Source organism: Neofelis nebulosa, chromosome 4 (assembly GCF_028018385.1).
Source record: "Neofelis nebulosa isolate mNeoNeb1 chromosome 4, mNeoNeb1.pri, whole genome shotgun sequence".
Taxonomy (NCBI): domain Eukaryota; kingdom Metazoa; phylum Chordata; class Mammalia; order Carnivora; family Felidae; genus Neofelis; species Neofelis nebulosa.
This window is the reverse complement of record NC_080785.1, coordinates 148,591,335-148,615,333: the sequence shown is the minus strand read 5'-3', so window position 1 is coordinate 148,615,333 and position 23,999 is coordinate 148,591,335. Positions and strand designations below refer to the sequence as shown.

Sequence of the window (23,999 nt, the reverse complement as noted above, 5' to 3'; positions counted from 1 at the left end):
AGCCTGCTTGGGATTCTCTGTCTCTCCCTCTGTCTCTCTGCCCCTTCCCCATTTGCTCTCTTTCTCTCAAACTAAATGAATAAACTTTTTTTTAAATGTTAAAATGACATTTTTTTAGATCCAGAATTTTGCTCAGGAAATTTATCCCCCATTTTCATTTTAGTATAAATATGTATAAATACCTATCAGATTAGTAATAACATTAAAAACAAGAACTCAAAGGCATTACATGATCATGAATAAACTTCCCTTGTTAAAAAATATACTGAAAACAATTATAAAATATTAGTTAATGTAATATAAAATGAAATCCTTACTTAAAATATGTAGTTCTCACTACTTCAATTTAAGAAAGGCATAAGTGAACTAAAAAATAGGGCAACTATTATGACTGAGTTTTTACACAAACTGAAAATAGCAAGACTCTTTGGCATATACAACACCTACAATACAGTTTAACCTCACAAAATCAGACAATTCTGAGTGAGCATTTGTGTCTTCCTAAATCCTAGAACAAAGGAACTATGCCCTGCTGAACACTGCTATGGACTAAACTGTGTGTCCCCCAAAATCCACATGTTCAAATCCTAACTCCCTATGTGACTGTATTTTAAGACAGTACCCTGTTGAGGATTTTTGCAACCATGTTCATCAGGGAAATTGGTCTTAGTTCTCCTTTTTAGTGGGGTCTCTGTCTGGTTTTGGAATCAAGGTAATGTTGGCTTCATAGAAAGAGTCTGGAAGTTTTCCTTCCATTTCTATTTTTTGGAACAGCTTCAAGAGAATAGGTGTTAACTCCTCCTTAAATGTTTGGTAGAATTCCCCTGGAAAGCCATCTGGCCCTGGACTCTTGTTTTGTGGCAGATTTTTGATTACTAATTCGATTTCCTTACTGGTTATGGTCGATTTCCTTACTGTTCAAATTTTCTATTTCTTCCTGTTTCAGTTTTGGTAGTGTATATGTTTCTAGGAATTTGTTCATTTCTTCCAGATTGCCCATTTTATTGGCATATTATTGCTCATAATATTCTCTTATTATTGTTTTTATTTCTGCTGTGTTGGTTGTGATCTCTCCTCTTTCATTCTTGATTTTATTTACTTGGGTCCTTTCCTTTTTCTTTTTGATCAAACTGGCTAGTGGTTCATCAATTTTGTTAATTCTTTCAAAGAACCAGCTTTTGGTTTCATTAATCTGTTCTACTGTTTTTTTTTATTTTGATAGCATTAATTTCTGCTCTAATCTTTATTATTTCCTGCCTTCTGCTGGTTTTGGGTTTTATTTGCTGTTCTTTTTCCAGCTCCTTAAGGTGTAAGGTTAGGTTGTGTATCTGAGATCTTTCTTCCTTCTTTAGGAAGGCCTGGATTGCTATGTACTTTCCTCTTATGACTGCCTTTGCTGCATCCCAGAGGTTTTGGGTTGTGGTGTTATCATTTTCACTGATCTTGAAAAAGAAAACCAGAGTAGGAGGCATCACAATCCCGGACTTCAAGCTATACTACAAAGCTGTAATCATCAAGACAGTATGGTACTGGCACAAGAACAGACACTCAGATCAATGGAACAGAATAGAGAACCCAGAAATGGAACCCACAAAGGTATGGCCAACTAATCTTTGACAAAGCAGGAAAGAATATCCAATGGAATAAAGACAATCTCTTCAGCAAGTGGTGCTGGGAAAACTGGACAGGAACATGAAGAAAAATGAACCTGGACCACTTTCTTACACCATACACAAAAATAAACTCAAAATGGATGAAAGACCTCAATGTAAGACAGGAAGCCATCAAAATCCTCGAGGAGAAAGCAGGCAAAAACCTCTTTGATCTTGGCTGCAGCAACTTCTTACTCAACATGTCTCCAGAGGCAAGGGAAGCAAAAGCAAAAATGACCTATTGGGACCTCATAAAAATAAAAAGCTTCTGCACAGCAAAGGAAACAATCAGCAAGACTAAAAGGCAACCAACGGAATGGGAGAAGACATTTGCAAATGACATATCAGATAAAGGGTTAGTATCCAAAATCTATAAAGAACTTATCAAACTCAACACCCAAAAAAAAAATAATAATAATCCAGTGAAGAAATGGGCAAAAGACATGAATAGACACTTCTCCAAAGAAGACATCCAGATGGCCAAACGGACACATGAAAAAATGCTCCACATCACTCATCATCAGGGCAATACAAATCAAAACCTTACACCTGTCAGAATGGCTAACATTAACAACTCAGGCAACAACAGATGTTGGCGAGGATGTGGAGAAAGAGGATCTCTTTTGCATTGTTGGTGGCAATGCAAGCCGGTGCAGCCACTCTGGAAAACAGTACGGAGGTTCCTCAGAAATCTAAAAATAGAACTACCCTACGACCTAGCAATTGCACTACTAGGCATTTATCCAAGGGATACAGGTGTTCTGTTTCGAAGGGACACGTGCACCCCCATGTTTATAGCAGCACTATCAACAATAGCCAAAGTATGGAAAGAGCCCAATGTTCACCGATGGATGAATGGATAAAGAAGAGGTGGCACACACACACACAATGGAGTATTACTCGGCAATCAAAAAGAATGAAATCTTGCCATTTGCAACTATGTGAATGGAACTGGATGGTATTATGCTGAGTGAAATTAGTCAGAGAAAGACAAAAATCATATGACTTCACTCATATGAGGACTTTAAGACACAAAACAGATGAACATAAGCGAAGGGAAACAAAACTAATATCAAAACAGGGAGGGATACCAAACATGAGACTCATAAATATGGAGAACAAACTGAGAGTTGCTGGAGGGGTTGTGGGAGGGGGGATGGGCTAAATGGGGAAGGGGCACTAAGGAATCTACTCCTGAAATCATTGTTGCACTATATGCTAACTAATTTGGATGTAAATTAAAAAAATAAATAAATAAAACAAGAAAAAAAAAAAAGACAGCACCCTTATGGAGGTAGTCTTTTCCTGCTTTTTCCTCTAGGGTTTTGATGGTTTCCTGTCTCACATTCAGGTCCTTTATCCATTTTGAGTTTATTTTTATGAATGGTGTGAGAAAGTGGTCTAGTTTCAACCTTCTGCATGTTGCTGTCCAGTTCTCCCAGCACCATTTGTTAAAAAGACTGTCTTTTTTCCATTGGATATTCTTTCTTGCTTTGTCAAAGATTAGTTGGCCATACTTTTGTGGGTCTAGTTATGGGGTTTCTATTCTATTCCATTGGTCTATGTGTCTGTTTTTGTGCCAATACCATGCTGTCTTGATGATTAAAGCTTTGTAGTAGAGGCTAAAGTCTGGGATTGTGATGCCTCCTGCTTCGGTCTTCTTCAAAAGTACTTTGGCTATTCGGGGCCTTTTGTGGTTCCATATGAATTTTAGGTTTGCTTGTTCTAGTTTCGAGAAGAATGCTGGTGCAATTTTGATTGGGATTGCACTGAATGTGTAGATAGCTTTGGGTAGTATTGACATTTTGACAATATTTATTCTTCCAATCCATGAGCACCCTTATGGAGGTAGTAAAGGGTAAATGAGGTCCTAAGAGTGGAGCCCCGATTCAAGGAGAGTCTGCTCTCTCACTCTCTGCCATGTGAAGACACAGTGACCAGGCTGTCAGCAAACCAGGAAGAGAGCCCTCACCAGAGCCTAACCCTGCTGGCAGCCTGATCTCAGACTTCTAGTCTCCAGAACTGTGAGACAATAAACTTCTGTTGTTCAAGCCACCCAGTCTATGGCAGCCTGAACAGACTAAGACAAATGTGAAATCAACAGATCAATAATTCTGTGTTTTAAGAGGGAATGTAAGTGAAAAGGCTCAAAAACTAGGTCTGAATATAAATTATTAATAAAACTTGGACTGTTTTCTTCCACTCTAAAGGCATCATATGGGGCAAGTATGTGGTCAATGGATTAAGCATTAAATTGAGCTATTAAGACATAAAACTATACTGCCCCAGCCACGAATATAACCCACTGATGATATTACTTACGTTTCTGCTCAACGTGAGAGAAAGCAATGACATTACTGAACTTATTTTCAATGTGCAAACCAACAGTCATAACACACAGTGTAAGAAAATAAACCATTTTCTTCAATTTATGAGGGGTTTTATTGACAAAAAAAGAAAAGAATATTCATGACGAGTGAAAAAGACAAGTGTTGCGTTGAGTGATAGAAAATAAACAAAACCAAAAAAAGACTTTAAAGTATGTCCAGGGGCACCTGGCTGGTTTGGTCAGTAGAGCACTCTGATCAGTGTGACTCTTGATCTCAGAGTTGTCAGTTCGAGCCCCAAGTTGGATGTAGAGGTTACTTTAAAATAATAAAATAAAGTATGTCCAGTTTTTTAAATGAGGGTGGCAAGAGGAGGAAAAAAGGAAAAAGCACCCAAATCCTTTCAAGTGTCCCAACTTAAAATAACTCTAAACCCTCTAATGATGGTACCGTGAGTCAAAGGAACAAGGTGCAGTCAGTAAAACAAATACAGGTAGTGCTTACATGTTTAAAAGATCCGTAGGGTACTGCAGCAGACCCTGTCTCTTCTAGGTAATCTTCCCAGCTTAACTCCACTTCTTCCACACCAGATCCAGCATCTGGAATTAAAATCAGAACAAAAGAAAACTCAAAACTGTGAAAACATAAACTTAGTAACCCTAACTTACACAATTTACTTCACATCAAATTAACCGATTTGATTTTACACACAAAATAATCAGACGTTCAGGTTTTTAAAAAATTTTTTTAATGTTTGTTTTTGAGAGACAGACACACAGAGTGTGAGCAGGGGAGGGGCAGAGAGAGAGGGAGACACAGAATCCAAAGCAGGCTCCAGGCTCTGACATGTCAGCACAGAGCCTGACTCGGGGCTCAAACTCATGAACCGCGAGACCGTGACCTGAGCTGGAGTCTGACGCTCAACCGACTGAGCCACCCAAGCACCCCTCACATGTTCATTGTAAATGGCAGGTTCCCTTTGTGTACTGATGATCAATGAATCTCAACGACATGGAAGGGTGACATGCTGTCTCCTGCTGGGCTCCATCAGGGAGGGATTCACCCAGATGGGCCATATAAAAGCTGGTGAGAGTATAACTATTATAATCACTTTGGACTATAATTTGGTATCTAATGCCAACTACCTGAGATACTTAATAGGCATTTCTTTTTTTTTTTTAATTCTTTAAATGTTTGTTTATATTTGAGAGAGAGAGAGAGAGAGAGAGAAAGAGAGAGAGAGACAATGCACGAGCAGGGGAGGGGCAGAGAGAGGCCAAGACAGAATCTGAAGCAGGCTCCGGGCTCCAAGCTGTCAGCACACAGTCTGACGTGGGGCTTGGCCTCAGGAGCTGTGAGATCGTGACCTGAGCCGAAGACGGACGCTCAGCTGACTGAGCCACCCGGGTGCCTTAATAAGCATTTCAAACTTAAATTTTCAACCTGAATCCTTCTTAGTACTCTCCAATTGCGTAAAAGATACCACCACCAGTCCATATTTTGGCTCAATCCAAAAATGTGGGGTTATCCTTTTTTTCCGACTTCTCTTTCACATCTACAGATACATCAAAATCATCAGAAAACTCTGTAGGTACCACCTTTAAAATACACTCCAAATCAAATCACTTCCCACCATTTCTACTGCTCTCTCTGTAGCCCAAGACCTAATCACTATATCCTTTCACCTTTTAATCAAAATTACAACGAAATCTAAACTCTTTGGAAGACTGTGAAGGCCCAATCTGGTGTGAGCCCTGGCTACCTTCCCTGCCACTTCATCCCCAACCAGCCTCTTGTGTGCTCACTGCACTCAAGTGACCCTGGGATTCTTACTATTCTTCTCTAAACATGCTCTTTCCTCATTGATTTCCTCAGCTCAAAGACTCCTTCCCCAGTGTCATTCACTGCTTCATTACATTCAAGCCTCTCCTCAAACGTCCTGTTTCCAGAAAGGCCTCCCATCACTACTTCTCTAAAGCAGACACCCCAGACTGTGCTTCCGTTATCTTACAGGCATTCATTCAGAAGTACTTGCCAGTATGCCATACACCTTTGTATCCTCCCCGTTAGAAAACAAACTCTACCAAGACAACTTCGTTTTGGTCACTCCTGTATCTCTGTCACAGCAGACTCAATAAATTTTTGTTGAGTGAGCAAAGATTCAAATATTCCAAAATCCAGTAATTCCAATTTACATAATAAACTCTCTAAGAGCAGGATTTTGTTTACTGACGTATCCTCACTGCCCAAAATGATGAGGGGCACTAGCAGGTTCACAACAGACAGCTGCTGAATGAGTATACCCTAGGGGAGTCCATGGTAGGAGGCAAGTACAAGGATGCTCACCACAGCACTGTCTGTGACAGCAGCAGACAGAAGAAGAGATAAATTATGGCAATTCTACAATGGAGTAGTACTATATGGCAGCTGAAATGAATGAACCAGTATTGACACAGATAAATCTCAAAAAAAAAAAAAAAAAAAAACCCACATCAAATAAAAATAGCAAGTACAGAATGAAAAGCACAAGATACAGTTTAGGCTTCAAAGCAAACTTTGCAGTATAAACGTTTATAAATGCATGCATATTAATAAGAGTATAGAAACAAAGGTGGGAAGGATATACATCAACTACCTTTGGGAGATGGAGAGGAGAAAACAGGAAGAGAAGTACAAAAGAGGCTTAAACTCTATTAGGCTTTATTTCTTAAAAAAAAATGGAAAGACATGAAAACATGTTCAACATCATTAGGGAAGTGCAAATCAAAATCACAATGAGATACCACTTCATACCCACTAGAATGACTATTATCCCAAAAAAGCAGAAAGTAAGTGTTGCCAAGGATGTGAGAAATTGGAATCTTTGTGCATTGCTGGTCTGCGGATGTAAAATGGTGCAGCCACTGTGGAAAACTATACGGTGGTTCCTCAAACAATTAAAAATACAATCACCCTGTGACCTAGCCATTCCACTTCTGGATATATACCCCAAAGAATTGAAAGCAAGGACTCAAACAGATAGTTGTACACAAATGTTCATAGAAGTAATATTCACAATAGTCAAAAGGTGGAAGCAACTCAAGTGTCCATAAACGGATGAACAGATAAACAAAATGAGGTGTATACATACATACACTGGAGTATTATTCAGCCTTAAAAAGGAAGGACATCCTGGCACATATGACAACATGAATGAACCGGAGGACGCGACGCTGAATGAAGTAAGCCACTTGCAAAAGGGCAGATACTGTATGATTCCACTTACATGCCAATAGCTAGAGTACTCAAATCCACAGAGACACAAACGAGAATGTAATTCCCAAGGACTGGGGGGAAAGGGAAATGGGAAGTTATCATCATGTAATAGGTACAGAGCTGCAGTCTGAGAGGATGAAAAAGTGCTGGATTGGGCGCCTGGGTGAGTTAGTTAAGTGTCCAACTCTGGATTTCGGCTCAGGTCATGATCTCACGGTTTGTGGGTTTGAGCCCCGCACTGGGGTCTACGCTGACAGCGCAGAGCCTGCTTGGGATTCTCTCTCCCACTCTCGGCTGCTCCCCTGCTCACATGCACATACACTCTCTCTTTCTCTCCAAATAAATAAATAAACTTAAAAAAAGTGCTGGAGATCACTGCGGTGATGCACAACAGTGTGAATGGACTTCGTGCCACTGAACTCTTTACCTAAAAATGGTTCACAAGTAAACTTTGTGTTAAGGACATTTTATAACAATTTAAAAAATGGAAACAAATACTGGACAACGTTAACATTAATTCTTCACAGTAGGTACCACAGGTGTTTGTTATATTGTTTTCCACTCATTTTTATCAATGTGTGTTTGTTATATTGTTTTCCATGTTTGAAAATTTTCACCAGACAGGGCGCCTGGGTGGCGCAGTCGGTTAAGCGTCCGACTTCAGCCAGGTCATGATCTCGCGGTCCGTGAGTTCAAGCCCCGCGTCAGGCTCTGGGCTGATGGCTCGGAGCCTAGAGCCTGTTTCCGATTCTGTGTCTCCCTCTCTCTCTGCCCCTCCCCCGTTCATGCTCTGTCTCTCTCTGTCCCAAAAATAAATAAAAAACGTTGAAAAAAAAAATTAAAAAAAAAAAAAAGAAAAAAAAAATTTTTCACCAGAAATTTAACAAGCCAACAAAGACTACATGCGCAGCATCCTGGAAAGTATGGGTCAGTAGAAACTCAATTTCCATTATTAAAACATAACAAGGCTGACGATTCATGGTCCTCAGCCAGGAACCTACTCCCTCAAACAGCGTGCTAATTTACAAATAAAGGGCAACCGGATGTCTCAGATGGCTGGGTGTCTGATTCCTGATTTCAGGTCAGCTTGTGATCTCATAGTTTGTGGGTTTGAGTCTAGTGCTGGGCTCTGCACTGAGCGCTCAGGGCCCACTTACGATTCTCTCTCTCCCTTGCCCAGCTCACGTTCTCTCTCCCAAGATAAATAAATAAACATTAAAAAAATAATGAAAAAATACTAAAAATAATGAATTAAAGAACTAAAACCTCTAATAATTAAAAACTACTAACAAGCCAAGAAGAAACAAACTAATAATCTGATCAAAAAATGAGCAAAATAGGGGAGTCTGGGTGGCTCAGTTGGCTAAGCAACCGACTCTTGATATCAGCTCAGGTCACGATCTCGCAGTTGTGGGATTGAGCACCCACCGGGATTGGTTGGGATTATCTCTCTCTGCCCCTCCCCTGCTTGTGTGCATGCACACACTCTATCTCAAAATAAATAATTATTTTATTTATCTCAAAATAAATAATTTTTCTTTAAAAAAAAGAAAAATGAGCAAAATACATGAAAAGAAATGCAAATAGTCCTTAAACATATGGAAAGATGTGTAAATTTACTCATTTTAAAAGATAAGCAAATTAAAACTACACTGAGGTATCAGATTGGAAAAAAATTCCAAAGTTTGACAACATACTCCTCTCTACAGTGAGGCTGTAGTTAAGCAGGTAAACCATAATGACACAACCCTAGTGAAAGAGAACTTGGCAATATCTAGCAAAATACATATGTATTTGCCTTTTGAGCCAACAATTCCACTTCTAGGAATCTATCCCAAAGATAGATATGCTGGCAAAAATACAAAAAGACGTATGTGCAAAACTATTCATTGCAGCCCTATTTGTAATACCAAGACTGGGATCAACCCAAGTGTCCACCAGCAGGGAACTGGCTGAATTAAATATGGTAGATACATCTATATAGCTGGAAAAAGGAAGGAGAAAGATTACTACATACTGATGTGGGATAATCTCTAGTATAGAAGAGATATGAATATCAATATATATGTACGTATACACATTCTTGTTTATAATTTTTAAATGAGTAATAAAGTAATAAAAACCAGTTATGTATATGAAGAATAAAAAGGATGAATAGTATCAGAATGCCATTATATGTAACTATGTAGACATTTTTACAATTTAGAAACATATTTAAATCAAAAGAGAAAAATTCCAGGGGCACCTGGGTGGTTCAGTCAGTTAGGCTTTGGACTCTGGATTTTCACTCAGGTCATGATTTCATGGATCCTGGCATTGAGCTCCACTAGGTTCTGTGCTCACAGCACGAAGCCTCCTTGGGATTCTCTCTCACCCTCTCTGCAACCTTCCCCACTCGCACACATTCTCGTTCTCTCTCAAAATAAGCAAACATTAAAAAAAAAAAAAAAAAAAGAAAAGAAAAAAATTCCAAATGAAAATGAACTGAAACAAATATGCTTAACTGTTAGTGGCAAAACCAAAAGGATTACTTTACGCCATATTAAAATACAATATTTGACTGCAAACCCCGGGGGAATATATTTAAAGGCAAAAAGCATAAAGAAACTTTAAACCTCACACTGTTATCTTACGAATACTTGGAATACTGGTACTGTTGAAAAAATTATAGAAATATTATAGGGTAGGGATGCCTGGTGGCTCAGTCAGTTAAACATCAGACTCTTGATTTCAGCTCAGGTCATGATCTCATGGTTCATGAGTTCAAGCCCCATGTTGGGTTCCCTAGAGCCTGCTTGTGATTCTCTCTCTCTCTCTCTCTCTCTCTCTCTCTCTCTCTCTCTCTCCCTCTCTCTCTGCCCCTCCCCCTGCACACACATGCTCTCTCTCAAAATAAATAAATGTTTTTTAAAAAACAATATAAGGGGGGGCCTGGATGGCTCAGTCAGTTAAGCATCCAACTTCAGCTCAGGTCATGATCTCGCCATTCAGGAGTTCAAGTCCCACATTAGGTTCTGTGCTGTCAGCTCGGAGCCTGGAGCCCACTTCAGATTCTGTGTCTCCCTCTCTCTCTAACCCTCCCCTGCTCGCGCTCTGTCTCTCTCTCTTTCAATAATAAATATTAAACATTAAAAAAAAAACAATAAAAAATATGGTAGAGTAAAAGTAAGTGATGATATGAACATCATTATGAAACAACACATTTCCAAAAGAAAAGAGACGCAAGCATAAAATCAAAGAAGTAGTTTTAAATTACTAAAATTTTAAATTAAAATTATAAATACGGGGGCGCCTGGGTGGCTCAGTCAGTCAAGCGTTGGACTCTTGATTTCAGCTTAGGTCATGATCTTGCAGTTCCAGAGTCAGAGCCCCACATCTGGCTCTGTGCTGATGGTACAGAGCCTACTTAGGATTCTTTCTCTCTCCCTCTGTCTCTACCACTCCTCCACTCATGTTGACTCTCAAAAAATACACATTAAAAAATAAATAAGTAAAATTATAAATATAAAATGAAGCCACCTTTTCTAAACATGTGTAGTTTCTACCTATGTCTATGGATAAGGCTTGTAAGAAATGACAACCTAGTATCAATGAGCTACCCCAGTACTCAGACTGTGATCTCCAAATATCGTATCCACTGCCCTAAAGAAAAAATCGTTCCCCAGAGAAATGGTAGGTTGTAAGTCTGGGGTAGAAAATGTGCAAGAAGTGCCTGGGAATCTTACTACACCAGAAAGCAAGGACTAGAATTATCACAGATACATTGATATCACATCAAAAAACACAGGAAATAGGGGCGCCTGGGTGGCGCACTCGGTTAAGCGTCCGACTTCAGCCAGGTCACGATCTCGCGGTCCGTGAGTTTGAGCCCCGCGTCAGGCTCTGGGCTGATGGCTCGGAGCCTGGAGACTGTTTCTGATTCTGTGTCTCCCTCTCTCTCTGCCCCTCCCCCGTTCATGCTCTGTCTCTCTCTGTCCCAAAAATAAATAAATAAATAAATAAAAGTTGAAAAAACACAGGAAATAATCTGAAAGAACTCTCATTGCTCTAGAATGTGGCAGTTTGATCATCAAATGAATGACAGCAATAGAATCAAGCTCCTCAAATATGTGTTGTGTGTGTGCGTGCGCGCGTGCATGCGTGTGTGTGCGCTTTAAATGCATGAATTAACAATAACATTTAAAACAAGATAAATCAACTTCCTAAATGGCACAGTGAGTACCTCAGTGAACCTACTCTCCCAGAAAAATATCAAGATCACTGACTAAACAATGAAAAGCAACCATTTCAAAGTTATGAAATTAACTGAAGGCACACAACAAACTGAAAAGTACTATTCCAGACAAGCTACTGGACCTGGTTAGAAGAGCAGGGTTGTGGCTTTTTAACCTGGGACTATTCCCATTCCTCATCCCTCCTTAGCTCAAAACAGAAACTTTGGAATTGAAAATACAATAACCGTAAGTAAACTCCATGGTAAGCTCCTTAGCAGAATGAGGAGGATACAGGAAAGAACGACTAAAATTAAAAACAGAGCAAAAGAAAACACTCAATCTAAACATCAGAAAGGAAACACTGAAAAAATGAAAAGAGTTTCAAGGAGTTGTGGAACAGCAACAAAAAAAATCTAACACTAGGGCCAGCAGAGTACTAGAAAAAGAGAAGGAAGACAAGGTTGAAAAAGTATTTGAAGAAATAATGGCTGAAATTTTTCCAATTTTGGCAAAAAAAAAAATGTCCAATAAGTCTATAGATTCAAGAAACTAAGAAAACCCCAAACAAGATAAATCCAAGGAAATATGTGCAAAGATACAGCAAAAGTCAAACTTCTGAAAGCTAAAAGACAAAAAAATCTTGAAAGCAGCAAGGGAAGTAATACCTCTCTTAAGATGAATGGGGGAGAGGGGATTCCAATGACAGATTTCTCACCAGAAATCATGGAATGCATGAATGCCAGAATACATACTACTTTTCAAGAGATGAAAAAAAAAAGTATTTTCTACCCAAAATTCTATTTCCAGCAAAAATATCCTTCAGTAATGAACAGGGAAGTAAAGACACTTGTCATGGTAAGGTAAAATATTTTTTCACCAGATCAATCCCCCACACACACAAAATCCCCCACAATCCCCCCCCACAGACAAAAAAAATGGCTTAAGAAAATTCTATAAACAGAAATGGAATGACAGAAGAAGGAATCTTAGAAAATCAGGAAGGAATAAGGGACAATTTCAAGAGTAAAAATATTGGAAAATATAAAACAGTTTCCTTCTCTTCCTGACTTCAAATTATGTTTGACAGTTGAGGCAAAAATTTTAACAGTGCCTGATGTGGTTCTCAAGTATGTGGAGGAAATATTTAAGACAATTATAAAGGTAAAGAGATATAAAAGCGAGTAAAGTTTCCACACTTTGCTCAAATTAATTAAATGATGACACTAGCAAAGTATGAGAAGTTATGTATATATAGTGTTCCACCTAGAGCAGCCACTAAAAAGCCACAGAAACAGATACATTAAAAAACACTACATACAAATCAAAATGGAATTCTAAAAAAGTTCAAGTAACCCACAAGAAGGCAGGAAGAGAAAGGAAAAAAAAAGAAAACAAAAAACCAAAAACCAAAAACCAATGAACAAAAACAGCAGACTTGAGTCCTAATAATTACATTAAATGTAAATGGTCTAAATACATCAACATAAGACTAAAACTCTTTTAAATGACTATATGTTTTATAGGAAATTTTGAATATAATGACATAGGTAGAAAGTGAAAGGATGGAAAAGATATACCATGTAAACATTAATCAAAAGAAAACAAGAATAGGTCAGGGTACCTGGGTGGCTCAGCCAGTTGAGTGTCCAACTCTTGATTTCGGCTGAGGTCATAAACTCACCATTCATAAGTTTGAGCCCTGTGTCAGGCTCTGCACTGACAGTGTGGAACCTGCTTGGGATTCATTCATTCTCTCTCTCTCTCTCTCTCTCTCTCTCTCTCTCTCTCTCTCTGCCTCTTTCTCTGCCCCTCCCCTGCTCACGCTCACTCTCTCTCAAAATAAATAAATAAACAAACAAACAAAAAGAAAAAAGGAATAGGTAAATCCATAGAAACAGAAATTAAGTTAATGGTTGCCAAAGACTGGATGGAGCAAGAAATGACTGCTAACAATTTCTCTTTGGGGGGAGATGAAATATTCTGGAATTAGCAGTAATGGTCACACAACCTTGTGAATATAATAAAAATCATTGAATTGTGTACTCTAAACAGGTATATGAATTCATGATATGTGAATCACATCTCAAAAAACAAAAACAGAGGTGCCTGGGTGGTTCAGTTGAGCATCCTACTTTTGATTTTGGCTTAGGTCATGAACCCATGGTCATGGGATCAAGCTCCGTGGCAGGCTCTTGCACCAAATGTGGAGCCTGTTTAAGATTCTCTCTCTCTCCCTCTGCCCCTCTCCCCTGCTCGCACTGTCTCTCTCTCTCCAAAATTAAGAAAATTTAAAAAACCTCAATAAAGTTTTTTAAAAACCTCAACAGTGAAAAAAGAATGTCATTATTAATTTAAAAAGCAAACAACATAATAAATGAGCCAAAGACATGAAGACACTTTTACTAAAGAGGATATAAGGATGACAAACAAGCACATGTTCAACATCACTAGCCATTAGGGAAAGGTAAATTAAGACCAGTATAATGTGTCATTACACACCTTATCAGAAATGACTTAAAAAACAGCGACAATACCCAGTGGCAGAGGGGATGTGCAGAAACTAGATCTCTCATCCATTGCTGATAAAAATGTACAGCTACTCTGGAAAGTAGTTTGGCCATTTCTTTATTAAACATATGACCCAGCAATTGTGGTCCTGGGCATTTATTCCAGAAAGATAAAATCTTACGTATATGATTGCTCACAGCAGCTTTATTTGTAATGGCCAAAAACTGGATGCAACCAAAATATACTACAACAGATGAACAGTTAACCAAACTGTAGTACATGGAATACTACTGAGCAATGAAAGGGAACAAACTTCTGATACACACAAGAATTTGGACAGCTCTCAAGAGCATTATCTTGAGCGAAAAAAGCTAACCTCAAAAAGTCACACACCTGGGGCACCTGGGTGGCTCAGCTGGTTAAGTGTCTGACTTCGGCTCAGGTCATGATCTCACGGTTCGTGAGTTCAAGCCCCGAATCAGACTCTCTGCTGACAGCACAGAGCCTGCTTCAGATCCTCTGTCCCCCTCCCTACCCTTCCCCTGCACCCATGCGCACACTTGTACACGTACGTGTACACACACACACACACACACACACACACACACACACACTCTCTCTCTCTCTCTCTCTCTAAAAAATAAACATTAAAAAAAAAGTCACATACTATGTGATTCTATTTATATAACATTTTTGGAATGACACAGAGATGGAGTACAGATTAACAGCTCCCTGGGGTTAGAGGAGGCTGGGGGAAAGTAAGGGGGAGACGTAACTATGAAGGGGTAGCAAGGAAGAGCTCTTTGTGGTGATGGAACAGTTCTGTATCTTGACTGAGGTGGTAGTTACAGGAATCTGCATGTAATAAAATGACAGAGAACTACACACACTTTCTACCTTGTCAGTTTCCTGGCTTTTATGTTGTAATATACTTACAGGAGATGTAACTAGTGGTAAACACAGGACCTGTCAGTACCATCTTTATAACTTCCCATGAATCTACAGTTATTTCAAAATATTTCAAAAGTTACTATCAAAATTAAAAAAAAAAACTTAAAGATGTTTGTTCATAAAAGTCATTTGCTTTTCCAGCAAACGTTATGAGTACCCCCTAGTGCCAGGTTCTCTGCTAGGTACAGAGAAAGATGACTCACACCTTCAAAGGGCTTTCTGTTCAGTGGTAGAAAGACAAGTCGGACAATACAGTACAGGTAAGTAATACAACTGTGCACTGTGCACTATGAAAAATGATTTATGTTCAGCAAAGCCAGTACCTGCATCAAGCTGCTGCTCCCCGTTCATTTCCACAGAACATGGGCTGTCTTCTCCCCACGCAAAGGACAGGCCTTATGGTTCCGCTATGGTCTGAAAATTACTTGCAGGTCTCAAGCATCTGTTCAGTGGGCATCCAAGGGTCCAAATGAAAGTGCTGAAAGATAAAAAAAGAACACATAAACAGCTTGAAGCCCCAGTGTGTTTACTCATTCCTGAGACCTGGCACCCCAGTCCGTTGAGAGTGCACATGAAACAAAAACACCTTGGCAGAAGAGATGGGATTATAGAAAAAACTGACACCTAATTTTGAAGAATGTATGTGTGGGTGTGAGTGTGTGTGCATACATGTGTATGTGTAGAGACAGCACTATCGCGATCTTGATATCTAAAAATTGCAACAAATTAACACATATATGAATTAGTACTCTTTAAACTCAGATTGTAATCCTTAGCACCTTGACTCCTACCCACAAAAACTAATTCCTAATGAATTCCTGAAGGAAAAACGGTAGCTTTCAATGTTCTATCTTACCCAATGAATAAGATCAAGGATATATTACTTTATCTAGCTTTCCATTCATCGAGAATATTATGCAGAACCAAAACTTATCAACTACCTTAGTCTACAATTACACTTACAAAGGGAACCCCTCCAAAATAAGCCCTGAACCAATTTATTCTTTTTAAATTTTTTTTAATGTTTATTTATTTCTGAGACAGAGAGAGACAGAGCATGAGGGGGGAAGGGCAGAGAGAGAGGGAGACACAGAATCCGAAGCAGGCTCCAGGCTCTGAGCTGTCAGCACAGAGCCCAACGCGGGGCTCGAACTCACAAACTGTGAGATCATGACCTGAGCCGAAGTCGGTCGCTCAACTGACTGAGCCACCCAGGTGCCCCTTATTTATTCTTTTTTTAAAAACACAATTTTATTGGGGGCACCAGGGTGGCTCAGTCGGTTAAACGTCTGACTCTCGGTATCAGCTCAGGTCATGATCTCATGGTCTCATGAGTTCAAGCCCCACGTTAGGCTCTGTGCTGACAATGTGGAGCCTGCTTGGGATTCTCTCTCTCTCCCTCTCTCTCTGCCCCTCCCCCCCCACTCACGCTGTCTCTGTCTCTCTCAAAATAAACTGTAAACAAATATATTAACAAAACAACTTTATTGGGATATAATTCACATACCAAAATTTCCCACTTTAAGTGTATAATTCCACAGCTTTAATAAGTTTACAGAGTTGTGTAACTACCACTATATCCAGTTTCAGAATATCTCTGTTACCATGAAAAAAACTCCATTCCCACTTGCAGCTCCTCCCCATTCTGTCTAGGCACAGAACAGGTACCTGACCTGCCCAGGGCCCAACAACTAGGAAGTACCAGAACCAGGTTTCAAACCAAGCAAAATGCCTATAGTCCATGCCCTCGAACACTGTATTTTACTGCCTCTCAATGGGAAACAGCTGAGAGTTTCTTTAACCATGGAAAGGAAATGATCAAATCTGTGTTTCACAAAAGATCACTCTGGACCCAAATAGAGAAACCAGAGGGAGTGATAGCAAAGACAACACACAAGTATAAAACTACGTGGCAAAGGACTCCATAATTAATGGGAAATCTGGGTGGCTCAGTCAGTTGAGTGTCTGACTCTTGATTTCGGCTCAGGTCATGATCACAGGGTAGCGGGATCAAGCCCCAAGTTGGGCTCCATGCCCAGCATGGAGCCTGCTTGGGATTCATTCATATTTTCTCTCTCTCTCTCTCTCTCTCTCTCTCTCTCTCTCTCTCTCTCTCCCTAAAATAAAAAAAAAATTTTTTTAAAGAAGACACCATAAATAAAGTTCAAAAGTAAAGGAGTTTACCTTAAAAGTTCTCATTACAAGAAACAATTTTTTGTAACTATGTATGGTGATTGATACTAACTAGACTGAGTTTGGTGATCACTTTGCAATGTATACAAACATCAAATCATTATGTTGTACACTTGAAACTAACAGAATGTTATTTGTCAATTATACTTTACTACAAATAAATAAATGAATAAACAAACAAACAAGACAAATGAGATGGGTGAAAATATAATGGGTTAATTTCCATATATAAACTCCTATAATTCAACAACATCAAAAAAGAAAAAATGGGCAAAATACATAACTGATCCACATTTAATGTTTTTATTTATTTTTGAGACAGAGAGAGACAGAGCATGAGCAGGAGAGGAGCAGAGAGAGAGGGAGACACAGAATCTGAAGCAGGCTCCAGGCTCTGAGCTGTCAGCACAGAGCCCGATGCGGGGCTTGAACTCACCGACTGTGAGATCACGACCTGAGGAAAAGTCGGACGCCCAACCGACCGAGCCACCCAGGCGCCCCATAATTGATCTACATTTAAAAACATCAGAGTTAAAGCTTATAAAAATGTGCTCAATCTTATTAGTAGTGACGAAAATAATTTTTAATTATATACTATTTTTTCACCTTTCAGATTGGTAAAATTTTTAAAACTAAATAGAATTGTTGGCAAGGAAGGTGGATGAATGGGAGAAATTGGGAGTACAGATTGGTACCTCTTTTTTTTGAAAAGAAATTTAATGAAACATAATTTAACCTACAAAGATTTATAAGACACAAACTCTCTGAGCAGTAATTCTAGTATTAGGAATCTTTCAGAGTGCCTGGGTGGCTCAGTCAGTTAAGTGTCCTACTCTTGATTTGTGCTCAGGTCGTGATCTCGCAGTTTGTGAGTTCGAGCCCTGCACTGGGCTCTGTGCTGACAGTGCAGAACCTGCTTGGGATTCTGTCTCTCCATTTCTCTCTGCCCCTCCCTGGCTCTCTCTCTCTCTTTCAAAATAAATAAATAAACCTAAAAAAAATAAAAGAATCTTGGGAATGCAAGCTGGTGCATCCACTCTGGAAAACAGTATGGAGGTTCCTCAAAAAGCTAAAAATAGAACTACCCTACGACCCAGCAATTGCACTACTAGGTATTTATCCAAGGGATACAGGCCTGCTGTTTCGAAGGGACACATGCACCCCAACGTTTATAGCAGCACTATCAACAATAGCCAAAGTATGGAAAGAGCCCAAATGTCCATCGATGGATGAATGGATGAAGAAGATGTGGTGTATACACACACACACAAACACACACACACACACACACACACACACACACACACACACACACACACACACGATGGAGTATTCTTTGGCAATCAAAAAGAATGAAATCTTGCCATTTGCAACTACGTGGATGGAACTGGAGGGTATTACGCTAAATGAATTTAGTCTGTCAGAGAAAGACAAATAGCATATGACTTCACTCATATGAGGACTTTAAGAGACAAGCAGATGAATATAAGGAAAGGCAAACAAAAATAATATAAAAACAGCGGGGCGGGGGCGCCTGGGTGGCTCAGTCAGTTAAGTGTCTGACTTCAGCTCAGGTCATGATCTCACACTCTGTGAGTTCAAGCCCCGCGTCGGGCTCTGTGCTGACAGCTCAGAGCCTGAAGCCTGCTTCAGATTCTGGGTCTCCCTCTCTCTCTGCCCCTCCCCTGCTCATGCTCTGTCTCTCTCTGTCTCAAAAATAAAAACATTTAAAAAATTAAAAAAAAAAACAGGGAGGGGAAAAAAACATAAGAGATTCATAAATATGTAGAACAAACAGAGGGTTACGGGGGGGGGTGGTATGGGAGGGGGGATGGACTAAATGGGTAAGGGGCACTAAAGAATCTACTTCTGAAATCACTGTTGCACTATATGCTAATTTAGATGTAAATTTTTAAAAATAAAATTAAAATTAAAAGGGGCGCCTGGGTGGCTCAGTCGGTTAAGCGTCCAACTTCGGCTCAGGTCATGATCTCACAGTTCGTGAGTTCGAGCCCCACGTCAGGCTCTGTGCTGACAGCTCAGAGCCTGGAGCCTGCTTCACATTCCGTGTCTCCCTCTCTCTCTGCCCCTTCCCTGCTCATGCTGTGTCTCTCTCTGTCTCAAAAATAAATAAACATTAAAAGAAAAATTTTTTTTAATTAAAATTAAAAAAATAAAATAAAAGAACCTTTCATACAAAACACATGTGTTGAAGGCTTCATAACCAGTGATGTTTGCCACAGTACTATCTTGAACAGTGGGAAACCAGATAACCTGTATATCTACCAAATGGGAATGGGATGACCAATACACTATGATACACCTATACTAGGATATACTCTACAATCATTAGAAGAATTTAGGTAGATCCATAAAAGCACATGGGAATGTTATCTATGCTGCTGAGTGGAAAAATCACGTGAAGGGCATTATATTAACTTTTTAAAACCCTGTGTCCATTGTTTACTTGACTACGTGACTTTTAACAAATGACCTAACTCATTTGTGCCAATGGCATCACTTGTAAAAGAGGGAGAATAGTGCTATACCTACTTCAGAGGACTGCTATGAGGATAAGTAAGACAATCCATGAAGAGCACTTAGCATAAAGCTGGCCACATGTAAATGCTGAGTTAATATTAACTTTATACAATGTTGACTGATTCGAGTTCCTATGGCACTTAGTGCATCATCTCTACACAGAACACCCGATCACTACATCATGGGTTTGACATAGCAAAGTCAGTGTTACGTAAATATCTGTTGGTTCACTAGGTTTTGAAGATGGCATCCACTGCTTATATTCATAAACTCTTGAAATATACCAGAATATTTTGTTCAAAGAGCCACCTAGTACAAAATGATAATATATGGGGAAATATTGAATACATAATATATTCAAATATATAATATAGAATAATCAAAGCCAAAGGCAAGAGAAAATGAAAACCACAAGTCTTATGAAGCTGAAAGCTAAGGCTATGATATTTGTTTTCAAACTTACAACATCACTAAGATTTTAACCAATGAACAATCAGTTCATCATCTTAATAGGATTATGAGAAATAAACTGCTGAAGCTTTTTGCTGTAGAACATCTGTTAAATCTCTTTCTTTATTGCTAGTATGCTCTCTTTCTATGCAATGAAGGGGGAAAAAAACAGTAAAATATCCAGGAGCTTAGAATATAGAAATTTTGTAAAAAAATTTTTTTAACATTTATTTATTTTTGAAAGAGAGAGAGACAGAGTGTGAGCGGGGGGCAGGCAGAGAGAAAGGGAGACACAGAATCGGAAGCAGGCTCCAGGCTCTGAGCTGTCAACACAGAGCCTGACATGGGGCTCAAACTCATGAGCAGTGAAATCATGACCTGAGCTGAAGTCAGATGCTCAACCGACTGAGCCACACAGGTGCCCCTAGAATATGGAAATTTAACTCACTTTTCATTATTTCCTTTTGTTTCATTTATTTCCTATTCATATTAAATTGTTTTACTGTCTTTGTTTATTTTATCACTAATTTTGGTGATAATTTCTCTTGTGGTGACCAGAACACATTAGAGTTATTCATTTAAATAAGTTGTCATGAACTAACTGATCTGAACCTTGCTCATCTTATTTAGAATATTTCAGTGAGGGGCGCTTACATTACCCTATGCCTTTACTACCAGGCTTCACGTTGATGCACTTTGTTTTGAAGGCTAAGATTAAACACTGAGTACAAGCATTTATTACATGGGAAAAGTTACAATGATGCAACAGATTTCTGTAGGATGGATCCTCAGCCAAATGATTTAACAAATCCAACATAAATAACTCTTAAAGCACTTAGGAAGAAGGATAGGAACTCAGTGTGATTCCAGAGATATGTATCCAGTACATATAGTAGTTGCAAACAAAACAAAACAAAACAAAACTTTAATTCAGTAAGTATTTATGAGGTAGTTAAAAGGAAAATTCCCATTGAAATGTTTGAATTTTCACTCCTATCCCTCAACTTAACAGATGGAAGTCCAGTAACAATTTCAACCATGCTGTTAAATATGGTAAATGCAAACAATTCAGCAAATTAGATGCTCCATTTTGGGCATATTTGCAAAGTAAATGCCCTTACAGCAAATGCTAGTGGTAGAGTCACTGTGTTTTTTTGTTCCCCAACAGATATAGATCCCTGCTGGCTTTTTACTCTCTCCAATAGTCCATCATCACTCCCTGACCTTGTATACATCTTATCTGACAGGCTACCTAAATTAAATGTTTTGCTTCCATCTGTCAAATGTCAATGTAATTTGATTATTAAGCATAGAAATCTTCCATTGTTTCATTAAGTTGTTTATTGCCGTTGTTTTTAACCCACTGCTCCGTGTCTAACTAGGGAGATTAAAAAATAAATTAAGTCTAATAAAGTCAATCTTAACCACTCACATCATCTAAATTAAATCTGACCCTAATTGAACTTTTCCATGATTATGTAAACCCAACACAGGGCATGTCTATCTCAATTGAACAAATCAGTACTAATGAATTTATAAAACCAAAAGAACTTCTAAACAATACCCAGAACTCAAGAATACCCTAAATTTTTAAGGTGTTCAACGTCACTAATCATGAGAAAAATGCCAATCAAAACCACAATGAAGTATCACCTCACACCTGTTACAAAGCTATTATCAAAAAGACAAGAAAACAAACGTTGACAAGGATGTGGGAAAAGGGAATCCTTGTGCACTGTTGGTGGGAATGTAAACTGATGCAGCCACTGTGGAAAACCGTATGGGGGTTCCTCAGATAATTACAACTAGAAATAACGTATGATCTAGCAATTCCCCTTTTGGGTATTCAAAGGAAACAAAAACACTAACTCAAAAAGATATCTACACTCCCATATCCACTGCAGCATTATTTATGATAGCTAAGACATGGAAGCAACTTACGTGTCCACTGACAGATGATTGGATTTTTAAAAATGTGGTATACACACACATATACACACACAATGGGATATTACTCAGCCATAAAAAAGAAACTCCTGCCATTTGCAACATAGATGGACCCTGAGAGCAGTATGCTAAGTGAAATAAGTCAAACAGAGAAAGACAAATGCCATATGATCTCACACATGGAATAAAAACAAAACACCCAAACCCAAACTCATAGATACAAAGAACAGATTGGTGACTGTCACACAAAATGGGTGAAGGTGATCAAAAGGCACAAATTTTCAGTTAAGAAATATGTAAGTCCTAAAGATATCAAGTGCAGCATGATGACTCACTGTCAACAACACCGTATCGTATATTTCAAAAGACAGTAAATCTTAAAGGTTCTCATCCTAAGACAAAAAGTTTGTATATGTGGTGACAAGTATTACTGAAACTTACTGTGGTCAGCGTTTTGCAATATATTCATATATTAAATCATTATGTTGTACACCCTGGACTAACACAATGTTATATCTCAATTATATTTCAATTTAAAAAGCTAAATTATGAGGCGATATTTTAAAAGTGTGGTTTTAGACTAACAATGAGAAATTTTTAAGTAAAATATGGCATAAGCATACAATGTAATACTACATGGCCATTAAAAATTGTGTTAGAGAAGCGGCACCTGGGTGGCTCAGTCAGATAAGCATCGGACTCTTGATTTCACTTCAGGTCATGATCTCGTGGTTCATGAGATTGAACGCCCCGTTGGGCTTTGTGCTGACAAAGCGGAGCCTGCTTGGGATTCTCTCTCTCTCTGCCCTTTTGTCTCTCTCTCTAAATAAATAAAGAAACATTTTTTAAAAGTTGTGTTACGGGGTGCCTGGGTGGCTCAGTCAATCGAGCATCCAACTTCAGCTCAAGTCATGATCTCACGGTTCACAGGTTCAAGCTGTGCCATCAGGCTCTGGGCTGACAACTCAGAGCCTGGAGCCTCCTTCGGGTTCTGTGTCTCCCTCTCTCTCTCTGCCCCTCCCCTGCTTGTGTTCAGTCTCTGTCTCTCAAAAATGAACAAATGTTAAAAAAAAATTTTTTAAGAAGTTGTGTTAGAGAAATGTTTTTCTTTCCAATAAAAATCCCAAAAGGGTAATTTATTTTAAAATGCTAATTTAAAATGCATCTGAAGGAGAAAATGTACAACCCAGCTACATTTTTGTAAAAGATGTATATGATGAGATAGTTCTATCAAAATATTAAAATAGTATGGTATTAGTACAAGAAAAGACAAATACATCAGTAAAATAGGAATTAAAGAATTGGCTATCCATTCTGAGAGGCAAAAAACTGGATCCTTACTTCATGCTGCCACATAAATAAATTCCAGGCAAATTAAAAGAGCAAAACATGAAAAACAAGACTCCAAACAAATTAAAAAAATGGGAATACGGTTATAAACCCTGCGACAGCATAGACATCCTTAAGCATTGAGGCCATAAAATGGAACATTTAAAAATATTTAAAACTTCTGACTGGCAGAAAGACAGCATAAACAACTTTAAAAACCAAGCCCTAAGGGGATCCGGGTAGCTCAGTAGGTTGGGCGTCCAACCTCAGCTCAGGTCATGATCTACAATTCGATTCGTGTGTTCAAGTCTCATATAGGGTTTGCTGCTGCCAGTGCAGAGTCAGCTTCCAATCCCGTCCCCCTCTCTCTTTGACCCTCCCCAACTCACACACACGCTCTCTCTCTCTCTCTCTCAAAAATAAACATTAAAAAAAAATAATAAATACATTATATAAAAACCAAGCCATAGACTAGAAGAAAATATTTCCAGCATATATTAGACATAAAGGATTAACAGTCATAATCACAGAAAACATCTATAAATTAATAAAGAAAAAAAGGCCAAACCTAACGGAGAACAAAAGTCAGGTACGAAGAGGAATTTTAGAGAAGAAATGCAAATGATCAATAA

At 38.8% G+C, this 23,999-nt stretch overlaps 1 protein-coding gene across 17 annotated transcripts in view; it reads right to left on the bottom strand.

The window, feature by feature from the left end:
* Window positions 1-23,999, bottom strand: part of SFMBT1 (Scm like with four mbt domains 1) — a 129,778-nt gene that overhangs the window by 45,846 nt on the left and 59,933 nt on the right. For 14 of the 17 annotated variants that reach the window (XM_058726577.1, XM_058726589.1, XM_058726580.1 and 11 more), the window contains 2 exons: window positions 15,231-15,385; window positions 4,484-4,578 (listed from right to left, as the gene is read on the bottom strand). In XM_058726577.1, coding sequence (XP_058582560.1) covers window positions 4,484-4,578; window positions 15,231-15,258 — 123 coding nt within the window. In that variant the 5' untranslated portion in view covers window positions 15,259-15,385. Of the gene's footprint in view, window positions 1-4,483; window positions 4,579-15,230; window positions 15,386-22,708; window positions 22,861-23,999 lie in introns of all 17 variants that reach the window. The other 3 variants (XM_058726588.1, XM_058726579.1, XM_058726586.1) reach the window with 1 other exon arrangement.